The sequence below is a fragment of the Mustela nivalis genome, assembly GCF_964662115.1.
Source record: "Mustela nivalis genome assembly, chromosome: 20".
Lineage (NCBI taxonomy): Eukaryota > Metazoa > Chordata > Mammalia > Carnivora > Mustelidae > Mustela > Mustela nivalis.
In genome coordinates this window covers 2,824,969-2,838,783 of record NC_139039.1, presented here as the reverse complement: position 1 = coordinate 2,838,783, position 13,815 = coordinate 2,824,969, and the positions used below count along the sequence as shown (strand labels likewise).

Here is a 13,815-nt window from a genome sequence, read left to right as displayed (position 1 = left end):
CCCTTCCCTTCAGAAACCGTAAGCCCAGGTTGCCATACAGGCTTCTGACCAAACTACTGTAGACTGAAGTTTCTCACCGCCTCCACCTCAGCTTCAGTTAATTTGCTAGAGCAGCTCACATAACTAAGAGAAACAGTTTATTTACTAGATTACCAGTTTATTATTAAAGGATAGGACTGAGTGACAGCCAGGTGGAAGAGATGCAAAGGGCAAAGTCTGAGGAAAGGGCACCAAGCCTCCATGTCCTCTCTGAGTAAGCCACTCTCTTGGAATCTCCAAATGTTCATCAACCTGGAAGCTCCTGAACCTGTGCTTTTTGGTTTTTGTGGAGGTTTCATTACATAGGCACAGTTGATTAGTTCATTAGTTTTGGGCAACGATTCAACCTTTAGCCCCTCTCCCCTTCCTACAGGTCAGGAGTTGGTATTGAAATTTCCAACCCTATAGTCACAAGGTTGTTGATTCTCCTGGCAACAAACCAACCAGTCCCATCTTCAGGTGAGGTCCAAAAGTTACCTCAATAACAAACAAAAGACTTTTTTTAGAAAAAAATTTATTTATTTATGTGAGAGGAGTGAGGGACAGAGCACAAGATGGGGGAGAGGGGTAGACAGAGAGGGAGAAGCAGACTTCCTGTGAAGCAGGGAGCCAGAGCCTGGGCTCCATGCCATGATCCTGGGATCATGACCTGAGCCAAAGTTAGACGCTTAACTGACTGAGCCACCCAGGTGCCCCAAAAGGCATTTTAATGCTCTAGTCCCTTAGGAAATTTTGAAGGTTTTAGGATGTTCTGTGCCAGGAACAAGGACAAAGATGAAATACATAATTTCTTATAAATCACAGTGCCATAATACTTAAAATTATTGAACTTTGGTGTATGCAAATTGTACCTCAATAAGGCTGATATTAAAGGGAAAGACTCTTTCCTCCAGTATTCCTGGCTGGATTTATATGAATCAATATATCAAAACAGCTGGTCTCACAGATCTTAGAGATGACGTGACTCAAAAAGAGCTACTCTGATAGAATTCAGCCTCAGGAATGTGTCACTTCTTGCAAGTAATTCAACAGTTGTATCTAGAATGAGAGTCTTTATGGGAAATAGAAAACTGATAGATCTTTCTCCTTTCAGAAACATTTAAATTTACAGAAATTTTTAAGAGTTCATAATGCATGTATTTTGTGAGGAGAGTTCTATTCAAAGTTCTCTTACATCTGTGCTGATAGTGCTTACTAACATTATTCTCTATAGAGTCACTGAAATCAAAGGAATTCTTAAACATATTTACTCCTTTCCAAAACAAGGAGAGAGGATTCTTTTCTACATTTGTTCATTCAGTGAACATTTGTTGAGTACTTCCTCTGTGCTAGTCAATATGCTCTGTGATGGAGACAAAAAGTAAGTGAATGAATGAATGAATGAATAAGTGAATGAACGAATGAATAAGGTGTTGTTCATACCCTCTGGAAAGTGCTGTCTGCTCTGGATTTCTTGGGGTCACAATTCAGAGCATTCAGCTCCTGGGGTTTGCCACTGTTACTTAAAAGACTTGGCAAAAAGACTGAGGATCATGAAAATAAAGAATACTTTTAATTGAAAGCTCTTTAAACTCCCAATTGCTACAATTTTTCAAGTGGGAGGGCCAATCTTTCCCAGTAATAGAAAAGGAAATGACAGCCTAAGGATAAGAAGGTCCCATTCCATGATTAGACAGTGAGTGGGTTGAGAACCTATTGTCTGATTCTTGTTCAATATTCTAGAGGCTCCTGGGGTCATCTTCATTGTCTCCTCTCATCACTGTAGAGCAGCCTGTTACTATCTTATGCTTTCTTCTTGGAGAAATGACTGGTTACTTTTACATTTTGAAGGCACACAGCATTGGCAATTTCCATAGGTCATTTATACAGTGTAAAAAAATCTTATAAGTGAAATGCTTATTTCAGCAAAAAAATGTTTTCTGTGGAATCCCCCTTCAATACAAACACTGCTTTTGAAAGAATTCCTTTTCATTTGTTGAATGATTCTGAAAATAGTGATTTGTTTTCTGAGGGAAATAGGGACTTTTCCCCAAACATTTTGAGCAATTATCCTAATGATAAAGCATTTTCTGGTGAAGCTGGAAGAGAAGCAGCTGTAGCTATGTGAGGATTTGGTTTTTGTTTTTAATTGTTGAGCTGGTCCATAGTATTGCAGTAAAAAGTTTTATCTTCTCAGAAAAATAAATCAGTCATATGGTATTCTTGGACTGAACTTTCATTTGTCATTTATTCAGTGTCACCTATGTGCCAAACCCTGCGTGAGTCAGGGCTGTCAACAAAACTCTTATGAAGATGGCTATGTTCTGTCTGCATTGTCTAAATATAGGAGTGATCAGTCGCATTTGAAATATGGCTAAAAACTGAATTTTAATTCGTTTAAATTTAAAAGGCTACATGTGACTAGTAGTTATCAAATTGGACAGGATATGTACGAGGAATACATGAGTTGTCTCAATACGCACAATGTGGTTATGGTAGATTGGGATATATGTAGATATGGGATCTTTTCCAGTGATATCTGTCCACAAGCGTACCCAAACTTTCAGAATCCTCACCTTCAATGAATCTACAACAAAAACGATTGTCTGTATCCGGAGGTACAATATATAATGTGAATACTTAAATGTCCATGTAAACATATGCGCACACATATTTACAGTGAGAAAACAAAGTGCTAGGACTTTCAAGCTAAGAAGCTTAAGAGGGTGGTAGAATAAGGCTCTGTCTCAGGTTCAGTTGAGGTGTCAAGGCAATAGATACTAAAGGATATCAAAGTGCATGTCAGATAAACCTCTACCCCATATGCAGGTTTTTAAGGAAATGGTCCCGAGATCCTGTTCCACAATATTGGGCCCTACCGTCAGATCAAAGCTATAAAAAGAAGTGAGAGTATGAGGAGAGTGGGAACCTCGCGCTACTCCTCATTAGGTGCTACCCTCTAATTCTAAGCCCGGTGAAGGGACTCCCGGAGGCTCCTCTGAGGTATTTGAAATTGTTCCCTGTAGCTGGAAAATACTGAGGATGGTGGCCTAACTCCTGTCCCAAAAAAAGAATGGAGACTGTGGCTTCCCAGGACACTCCGTGTGGGAGACGCGGACCGTGTTTTGGAGGCAGGGCCGGAGAGCTCCCGCCGCGCGGCGGGGGTTAGTTTGCGGTTCCCGCAACAGTGAGGCCGGGGACACCTGTTTCTCGTGAACCCGATGCGGATCACACGCGAGACGGTTGCCCTCGGGACTGCGCTTTTGGGGGTATATCCAACGGGGGGGGGGGCTGGAGAGAGACTCCGCGGGAACAGGAGGTGTCCGGCTGGGTACCTGGGGCTGCATCATGGGAACAGGGGACGGCGCCCGCCCTCCGCCCCACTGCACACTTCCAGCTGAGCAGAGATTTCACGCCAGGTCCACGGTTTTTAGCCGCTTTCCTTTATGTAGACACCGTCTAGCGATTCCAAGAGGTCGGACTGGCCTCGGCGACACGGAGCTGCGGCGCAAACATACGTAAGCACCGGGCCGCTGGCCGCGTGGACGTCCGCCTCTAGGTGGACCCGGCGAGAGTCGAAGGGGCGGTGGAGCGCCCCAGCTAGCGACAGACCCGAGACCGGGTGGTTTCCAGCTCTCCGTCTTCCTCGTCCGGAGGAGGCGCCTCTTCGGGCCCCGCCTTCGCCACACACGACCGAGGGAAGAGGGAAACAGCAGGAGACTTCGGCACTTTCAACGGAAAATGCAGTTAAGCGAGCGCCCCCCCTTGCGGGCACGTTCGGTGTGGGACGGTCCCGAGACTGGACTGCCGGGAGCCGTGAGTGCCCGCCCAGGCGACACTCTCCTAAGGGGAGCGGACCTCACGCGGGGCGGCGGGCGGGGAGGTCGCCGGACTCCGGCGGCGGCTAGTTGCCCTCCGAGCCCCCGAAGAGGCTAATACACCCCAACCCCGATCTGAAGGGTCTCCCTCGGCGCCCCCCGGCCGCCCCGGACCCTAGCGGGGCGCGTGTACCCGCTGGCTCGCTGCCCGGCGCTCCTCCTCCTCGCCGACCCTTGGCCCCGGAACGCGCCTCTCACTTTCCTCAGGTGGGAAACTGTCGGGGAGGAAGACAAAGCAACAGGCGCGGCTCCGCACTCGGACTGGAGGCGGGGCGGTGGGCTAACGCGGGGCACCGAGCAGCAGGAGGCCCAGGGCACCGCCCCCGCTCGCCCTTGGGGCACCGCCCCCTCCGCCTCCCCTCCCACCCCCTCCCACCCTCGGGAAGTTACTCCTTCCCGCTCTCCCGCCCTCTCCCCGCCCCCCGGAGCCTGCCCCGCCCCCCGCCGCTCGCCGCAGCCCACTCTCCGACCTTCTCGGGGGGCCTGAGGCGCGGGCGGGCGAACGGCCTCGGGAGCCTCCGCCAGGGTGCGCACCGCCGCCGCCGCCGCCGCCGCTGGGCTGCTCGCCCGCCGCGACGCGGCGGTCCCGGGAGCCCAACAAAGAACGCGCGGCGCCGCCCGCCCGCCTGCAGTCGCGCCCGAGGCTCCCTCGCTCGGGAGCGCCCGGCGGCGGTTTCGGCGCGGGCGATGGAAGATGGAAGGAAGAAACGCCGCGGTGAGGCTCGAGGACCGCCGGGGGCTGACGGGCGTGTGGGGCGCGCGCGGGGCTCGCCGTCCGTCGCGGGTGTGATGGGCTTTGTCGCTCCTTAGTCCCTGGGCCACTGGTGTCTGTGCCCTGATGTCAGGTTCTGGTGACTGTTTTCCCTTTTGCTCTTTCTTTGTGGGGGGTTAGGAGCCAGGAAGGGTCAACTTTGTGGTGTGACGGTTCAGGTTTTAATTCCACCTCAGCTTTGAAAATCTGACTCGGAAGAAAAGCCGGAGGACTCGTCCTTGCAGATGATCAAAGGAAGAAAGCGCTGAAGAGGACTTAATGTGCCAGTTTTTACTCCGCCCAAGTCATCTCCTGTGTTTAGGGGCGATCGTGTTTCTCTTTCTTCACGAAACAACAGTAGCAGCAGCAACAAAACCCAAAACAAATTTGCATTGAGGGAGCAAACGGGAAGCTTATTTGATCTGATATTCTCAGTAGCTTTCAAAAACGTCTCATTCTGTTTTACACGCATTTAACTTTCATCTGCTGTTTTCAGCTTAAGTTCTAGCAAATGATGTTCTGAGATTTAAAAAAAATTCAGGTTAATACTTGGAGAACGCGGGTTGAGAATGTCGTCGTCGTTGACTTAAATGTTGAGTTCGACTGTTCTCCTCGGGGTTAAAAGGGTGTTAGGCACAGAAAGGGCGCTACGATTATATTTTCCAGAAACTGGTTTGCCTGACAGTGGGATGCAGGGTTTCCTCTGCAGAGTAACTCCTCAGTGGGTCCAGGTGTCGGTCTAGGGAAAAGGCAGGTCTTGAAAATGACACCAAGTGGGATTCTGAGAAAGAATGCATCGTTTCATTAGCTATAATTCAGTACATACAAAGGATTTTGCAAAGCCCAGGAGCCAGGTAAGTAAGACAGCATTTCTGCTGTCAAGGAACTGCTTTCTAGTAGGAGAGACTTCTGTAGAGGTTACCACGGAGGAACCAAGACCGAGGAGAGCTTGAAAGTCCTCTCAAAGGAGGGGCCCGCGAGCTGGACCTTGAAGTGGTGAGGGCTTGGCTGTCTTTCTGTGTGTGGGGGGAAAGGATGTTTCCTTGTGGAAGGAAGAGAAATGCGCTCTCTGTCCTATTCCAAGAAACGTTTTCGACCATCCTTTTTTAGAGTATTTACAAGTCAAGAGATTTTTTTAAAAAAGTCCTTAAATTCCTCTTGAAAATTCAGTATGCTCAACAGAACCAGCAAAACAATACAGAATAAATTAACATCTTCCCAACCCATTTTTAGTGGCTGGATACATGTCCTTCTAACAACTTTCTTGTATCCTTTCACAGATCATATCACAGTATCATATCACATATCAAAATATCACATGGTTTGTCTTGCCAGATATTTCATTAACCTATGCTTTTCATACTTAAAGGAGCAGAGTGGTACTGTGGAAGGCTCTTGGGTGGGGACACTGGCCTTGTAGGTTTTGTTACTGACTGAATTTTTGCTGTTGTCTTAGGCAAATCATTTAACCTCTAGCAAAAATTTCTTCGTTTGTAGGTTGAGGGGATTGGGTAGATCCTTTCCCCGAGCTATCTAACACTAGCATTTTATGGTAACATGCTTAAACATGTATATGCGTTACTTATAAGAGTGATGCACTCTTAACTTCACATTCTGACTGTCTCTCAGTTTGTGTTTGTGAAGGAATCATCACTCTTATCCTGGCTATTGAATATGCAAGAGCAATTAAGCTGCGAAGCTAAAATAACCTTATTTAAAGGTGAAATTCTACAGTTGAATGTTATTTTTAAAAATGCAAGCATAAGAAGCTTGATTTGCAAATCTCAATTTGTGTTGGCTTTAAAAAAATTTTGTTGACAGTCTTTACTTCATTTGTGAACAAAGAATAATGCATGCTTTATTATGTACATTGTACTTAAGAGGTTCAATTTTGCTTTTAATTAAATAGTAGCAGTTAAAAAATGGGATAACTTGGAAGTCCTTTTAGGCTAGCAAATCTTGGGAACTTGGAAATAAAAATAAGACAAAATTAGTTCATTGGAAAAGGAAAATTCAGAGATACTTTCAGTAAGTGGCTCTATTCACTTTTTTAAAAAAGTTGGTATTTCTGTATTTGTTTGCTAATCCTGATGGAAAATATGAATGGGATTTTAGTCTGACGTTACATTTAAAACAATGTCAAGGTGTTACTACTTTTGGAGGTGATTTTTTTTCCTTTACAAATTCTGGAGTCATCTGTCCTGTCTCATATATAAACTAACATGCCAGTGTGGTAATGGGTTAATCTCAGTCATGGTTAAGCTGTGGGGAAAACCATGTGAACATGAAAATGTGTATGTGCTTTGGCCTCCAGACTGGTTTGTTCGAGGTTTACCTGAGGTATGTTGTCATATGGCAGTTATGAAAAGAGCATTTCTTTGGTCTTGGGTTAGATTAGGAGGAGAGTAATGGATGGTGACCCTTTCCAATTTTTAGAAATGAATTCAGACATGATTGAAGTTTAGGCATCCTGTGAAAAATAATCTGGTGATCAGTAGGTGACCCAAGTTCACTTACCTCAGGCTATGAGCCAGGCTCACAGAATGTTAGGGATCGAGTCTAGCTTTAAATCACTGTTGTTTTGTGGGTTCTCAGCAGTTAGGGATTCTTCCCCTGTAGTCTGGGCCAAACACAGAAGTCCTTAGTTTCCCTTTGCTGAGAGTGGAAGTGATTTATCTTGAATACTGCCTTTTAGTTCTTTCTGAGTTCTTTTACAGTTAAGCCAGCCTAACCGTATGTTAGAGGAGAACAGGATCCAGATGAATTTCTCCAGATCATTTGTTCAGAGTATCTGTGCCTGGACAGTTTGTGTTGTTTGTGATATTGCATACTCAGAGGCTTGCTGGAAAGAATTTTAGTAGTGACATTTTGAGAGTTGTGTCCCTTTGTACTTTTCCTTTGTTTCAGAGTTACAAGGAGACCATCTTCCAAAGACATTTTTCACATGCTGCAAATTAGTGCTGGTTGCAGTGGCTACAGTGGCAATGTCAATCACTGTTGTAGTTTACAGTGGAGAAAAAAGATAGTTTACGGCCTGGAGTTATTTAAGTTATTCTTAAATCCAGATCGCCAGATTTCCATGCTTCCTTCAAAAATAAGGTGTAACTCAACTATAATGAATCTTTGCTTACGCTATCTTATTTATATAAAAATAGCACATGTCCCTGCAGTCCTTGTTTTTTTTGCTGGGCCCAGAAGGTCAATAAACTGGGGCCCAGTTGCTGCCTAATCAGCAGTGACTTTGTTGACAATCCAGGGCACAGAGGTGGTGAAACATTTTTTCTCTTCGGCAAACTTGTGGTGCGAGGGAGTCACTAGCTCCTTGCCTTTTCTTCTGTGTGGGTGTCAGGCCCTGGCCAGGGCCTGCCACTTATTTCTTGGGGCTTGCTTGACTTTGAACAACTGTCTAGTATGAAACTCCCTTTTCTTTGGCCACAAATCAGTGATATGAGTCAGAGCAATTGTACATGTTGATGGATGGTTTTCTTTTTTTTTTTTTTTTAAAGTTTTGTCCCCCTCCCAGCCAGCCAACCCACACACTTTAAACATTTTTTTTTTTTAAGATTTTATTTATTTATTTGTAAGAGAGAGAGTGAGAGTGAGCACAGGCAGACAGAGTGGAAGGCAGAGTCAGAGGGAGAAGCAGGCTCCCTGCGGAGCAAGGAGCCAGATGCGGGACTCGATCCCAGGACGCTGGGATCATGACCTGAGCCGAAGGCAGCTGCTTAACCAACTGAGCCACCCAGGCGTCCCTGATGGATGGTTTTCAAGTTTATTCTTGGAGTTAGGGATTTAGGGTAAGTGGAAAAGTAAGCATTTTGACCCGAGCCTGGGGCTCTTTTCTTACTTACAGAGTATTTTCATGTGGGTTGTCTGAGCAGCAATATTTTCCTTTAAGTTTCATCTTAAGTCCTCACTTCTGGAAAATGCTTATTTTAAGCATTTTAGAAAAGCTAATTCAAGTTTTCAGGAGATGCATTGTTACCACCATTCCTAATGCTGATTGAGATCTCACTGTGTGCTTTGACAGATTACCTCCTCTAGTCCCCATGACAACCCCATGAGGTCAGTACTGTCAGTATCTCCACTCTCAAGTCTGGAGAGGTTAAGTAACACAGCTAATAAGTGGCAGAATGAGGTTTAAATTCAACAGTCCAATTTTCTTAACTACTACTGTTCAGCTTTTATGTCCTCAAAGTTAGTATTGTGTGTTGCTGAAACTGAACATTTTGGCTCACATATTTAGATTCTGTAGGTCTTAGAATCTGAAATTAGATGACTTATCATCAGCCATTATTTTATGTATATGTTGGCTTAAGTGGTAGGACCAGGATTGTAGTTTGGCCCAAGAGATGGAAGTTGTGTAATTTTCTTTCAGAATCACTCCTAATTTCTAAAGGAATCACTAAATGGATTATGTAAGGAGTTCTGTAAAGTTATAAGCAATTGATTGGAATTCAAAATAAAGCAGATTCACAATTTAAAATTGAATGTAAGGCTCATCTATTTTACCTTATAATTATATCACCTCATAGAAGTAAACTCGACTTTTTTTTTTTTTTGGTAATTGTGGGTTTTTTTCTTCCCACGAGCTAGGACTTAGGTTGTTGAGAAAAGGAACCTGAAACAATGAGAAGGGGAATGGAGAATGAGCTGAGGCATTAATAAAAAGATCAGGCGGCAGCTGCTCCCTTTTCTCTTAACCTTCTGTTCCCAGACATTTGCTAAGAAATGGAGCAGCTTGGTTCTTCCTGTGGCTATTTGGTCTGTGGACAAGGCAAGTAGAAAAATGTAAATAGAAGCTGTAGCTTTTGTTTGGACTTCAGGAGATTATTAGTTAAGGACCAATGGCACCGCTTTTCTCGGTGTGTGAAAACTTACACCATTTTCTGAATTTTTATGTTTTTTTGTAATCCTTTCCAAGAAGTTATTTGATAGACACAGTATAGACTCACTTATAGGACACGGGGAAAGAGAAATCTAGGTATAAGAGTGAGTGACATTGACAGTGGAGTTAAATGATTGCTGCCTTTTTGATTAATAATATTTCCTAACAAAATTATATTAGGAAAATACTGAAATGACAACAGGCTGTGTGATCTTTTATAGCATCTCTCCTGATCTTTCCTTCATGTTTCTAAAAGTCATGAGTGTTTCAATAAGCGAGATATTTTTGGGGGGCTGAAACTTTTCATTTGAGTATCAAAGTTTGCTCTGGGCAGGTGTTTATTTTCAGCTTTATTTCTAGTGGTTTCCAAGGGTGTATGAGCTGCCTGCCCCACCTGCTGATGCTTATTTCTTCCTATAAAAATCCCCTGTGTTAGAAAAAAATCCCATTGCTTTCCTTGAATTAATATCTGTAAGTAAAATAAGGCAGAAGCCGAAGTATGGACATTAATATGCTACTCATTCATTCAGCAGATGTTAAGTACTTATCATGTGATATGCTAAGATCTATGTTAGGCTCTAAAAAACTTGTCCACTGACCACTAAGAAAACCTGCCAAGAACATTCAGAGGCATATCAGTACTTCTAAGAGTCAGACCTCACAATCTGTAAATACTGACAATGTACCTAAGAACTCTGAACTTAAAAAACTTTTATAGAATCAATGGAGTTTCTGTCCTATCAATATTGTTAAATAGAATTTTCTGCTATGATGGCAATATTCTTTTTTTCTTTTTTTTAAAGATTTTATTTATTTATTTGACAGAGATCGCAAGTAGGCAGAGAGAGAGGCAGAGAGAGAGGAGGAAGCATACTCCCTGCTGAGCAGAGATCCTGATGCGGGGCTCGATCCCAGGACCCTGGGATTTATGACCTGAGCTGAAGGCAGAGACTTTAACCCACTGAGCCACCCAGGCACCCTGGCAATATTCTATATCTGTGCTGTCCAGTATGATAGTCAGCAGCCGCATGTACCTACTGAGAGCAGTTGGAATGTAGCTAATGAGATTTAGGAATTTTAAATTTTATTTATTTAGGTGAATTTAAATAGCCTCATGTGGATATGACATCCAATATTTTGGATAACACAGCTCTAGAGCAAAAATACACTAACAGATAGCATTGGCTGTCCTGGGCAGTCATTTCCCTCTTGACCATCTGGTTCCTTATGATGTGTTCACCAAAGAGGCTTTGCTAAGTTCTTAGTTTTGCACATATTCACCTGATCATGTCAGATCATACAAAAGCAGTGAGAGTATATGGAAGCATGGGATTTTAATGGAAATGAAAGTGGAGGTAAAATCTTTGAAAGTGATGAGAAGGAACAAAAATGTATTTGACAGTAGGAACTAGTCCGGAAAAGAAAAAGAACAAATTGTGTAACAGGTAGCTTGCAGTTGACAGTACTCAGCAAGATGGAAGAAAATCTTTGATAAAATAGAAAAACTTGAGGGTCTTGCTGAGTCTACTATTACATTAATAATGAGTTGTTTGAGAACTTACCTCAATAGTAAGAACAGTTGACTTTTTTGGTTGCAAGCTGTGGATAGTTCATAATTTCAAGTCCCCTTTGGTCACCCTACCATTGCAGTGAATATCAGGGTCTGTCATGCTCAATGTCCAAGTGGCTAAGGTCTTTCCTGGGACCCCTTAAAGCTGTCCTGGAAGTCCAATAGGTTTTCTGTGTAGATGAAGCTGACTAGGAAAGATGCCCAAATAGCCTAGATGCTGGCAAGGAATGTGCTTGGTTATAAAACTACTTAATAGTAGAGGTGCGTTTGCACTATCGTTAGAGATAGAGAGCACAGTAAGACAGTGGAATGGTGGAAAAAAAAATCTTACTCTTTTCCCCCAAGTACTTTCTAGTGACAAACTGGACAGGTGGACAGCCTGTTTGCAAGCTCCAGGATTTCTCCAGGTAGGTGTACAGGAATAGCCTAGAGTGTAGCATGTGTGAAATCATGAGAGAATTCTCATGGTTAGGCCTCTGTTGAAATACATTCTAGTTTTTGAGTTTTGTAACTTGTGGTGAAAACACAATGAAATCAAGACATAATGAGGCAAAAATGTGGGGATAGGAAGAGGAGAATGAATAACATATATTCTGTATTTACTATGTGCCAGGCTCTATGTGAAGTGTATATGTGTGTGAACTTACATGTTCTTAAATGTTTTTTACAATATTGTAAGATAGGTGTGTCCCCATTTTCAGAGGATAAAATTGAAGTCATGAAGGTTTAAGTGGGATTCTTAAAAACAACTTTATTATAGACAGCAAAATTTAGATACCACACAACTCATCCATTTAAAGTGTACATTCAGTGACTTTTTCAGTATTTTCACAGAGTTGTGCATGTGGCACCATAGTCAACTTTAGAGCATATTCATCACCTCAAAATAAACTTTGGACCTATTAGCTGTCACCCACTCCTGACCCAGGCAAGTGATAATCTGCTTTCTGTGGATTTGTCTATTCTACAGTATGTGGCCTTTTGTGACTGTCTCCTTTAATTTAGTACAGTGTTTTCAGTACTCATCTGTGTTGTACTTCATTCCTTTTAATTGCTGAATAGTATTCATTTGAACACACAGGGCGCATTTCATTTAGTCATTGATAATGGGTTGTTTCCATTTTTTGTCTATTAGGAATGATGCTGCTTTGAACATGCATGTGTAAGTTTTTGTGGGGACACATGTTTTCATTTCTCTTGGATATATATACATAGGAATGCAATTGCTGGGTCATATTTTAACTCTTTGTTTAGCACTTGGAGGAATTGCCAAACTGTTTTTCACAGGGGCTGCACTATTTTACGTTCCCATCAGCAATGTGTGAAGGCTTCCATTTCTCTACATCCTCATCACACTTGTTATTTTCTCTTTTTTGATTTTAACCATCTTAATGGGTGTGGAGTGTTAATTCATTGTGGTTTTCCCTAATGTAGTTGAGCATCTTTTCATATGCTTGTTGCCCATTTGTATATCTTCTTTGGAGAGATGTCTCTTTAGATCCGTTTTTGCTCTTGGTAAAATTGGGTGTTTGTCTTTTCGTTATTGAACTGCAAAATTTCTTTATTGGATATGGATATAAGGCTGTTCTTTATTGGATATGGATATGGATATAAGGCCCTTGTCTGATATATGCTTTGCAGATACCTTCTTCCATGCTGTGGGTAGTCTTTTAATTTTCTTGTCTTATCCTTTGAAGCAAGTGAGGTTCCTTATCTTAAGCAAAGCGTAAGAGGGCTTAGCACACTTCACATACATACTGAGGTCAGTCAACAAAATGACTTGTAAAATGGCTTGTGTAATGAATGTCATTTTGTTTGTTTCTGGTTGGAGAAAAAGATAGATTTAACCTTTGCTTAAGCTACTCAGGCAGGGTTGCACAGCTTTCATGTGGATTGAAAGTAAAACTTAGAAGTCGTTTCTCTATGGACTTTTATGTATAGAAAATCGTGCTTTCCTCCTGGATTCAACAGAAAACTGTTTAAAAGGAAAAGGATGGGGCTCCTGGGTAGTTCAGTCGGCTACATGTCTGCCTTCGGCTCAGGTCATGGTCCCAAGGTCCTCGGATGGAGCCCCACATTGGGCTCCCTGCCCAGTGGGGAGTCTGCTTCTCACTCTCCCTCTGTCCCTCTCCCCTGCTTTTTTGCTCTCTGTCAAATAATAAAATCTTAAAAAAAAAAATAAAAGGAAAAGGAGACTTTACCTGGAAAAGCCCTCTTTTGAGGCCCTGTAATTTTTATGATCTAAATAGTGTTTCCCATATTTGTCTATCACAGGAGTTACCTGGTTTTAGATTTCTAGGGCCAACTGAAGGTCTGGTTCAGTAGTTCCGAAGTGGCACTTTTCATCAACATTTCACATGATAAGGATCAGGAGTGCTTGAGAAACTCTGATCTAAACTGGTGATAATAATGACCTTTTAGTGGTTGCCCCTAGAACTTAATTAGACCTCTTTAGTGGGTGTGGCCTCCAGGGGACAAGCATCCTTCGCTGAGGGTTATTACAAAGAGCAGATCCAGTCTGACTACTTTGCTTACCACAGCTACTGATCTTGATCCAACAGAACCCAAATTCTTTTACCCTTCCCTCTTTAGAGATAGTTCCATTATGAAAATTTAATCCAGGTTCATAAACATTTTCATGTCATAAGGTTATCACCATCCTCCTGAGAGTATTAGTCTCTCTCTTCTTTTCCTCCCCTTTAATATGTGT

The 13,815-nt window shown here is 42.9% G+C and overlaps 1 protein-coding gene across 4 annotated transcripts in view; it reads left to right on the top strand.

Moving 5' to 3' along the window:
* Positions 1–13,815, top strand: part of PSD3 (pleckstrin and Sec7 domain containing 3) — a 733,176-nt gene that overhangs the window by 182,239 nt on the left and 537,122 nt on the right. The window contains exon 1 of one of the 4 annotated variants that reach the window (XM_082715148.1): positions 3,563–3,764. The exons of 1 other annotated variant lie outside the window; for it this stretch is intronic. Coding sequence is in view for 1 of the 3 variants with exons in the window: in XM_082715144.1 (XP_082571270.1) it covers positions 4,591–4,611 (21 nt within the window). In the remaining 2 variants the exon portion in view is untranslated. Of the gene's footprint in view, positions 1–3,562; positions 4,104–4,307; positions 4,612–13,815 lie in introns of those variants that run through there. 2 more of the 4 variants (XM_082715146.1, XM_082715144.1) reach the window with 2 other exon arrangements.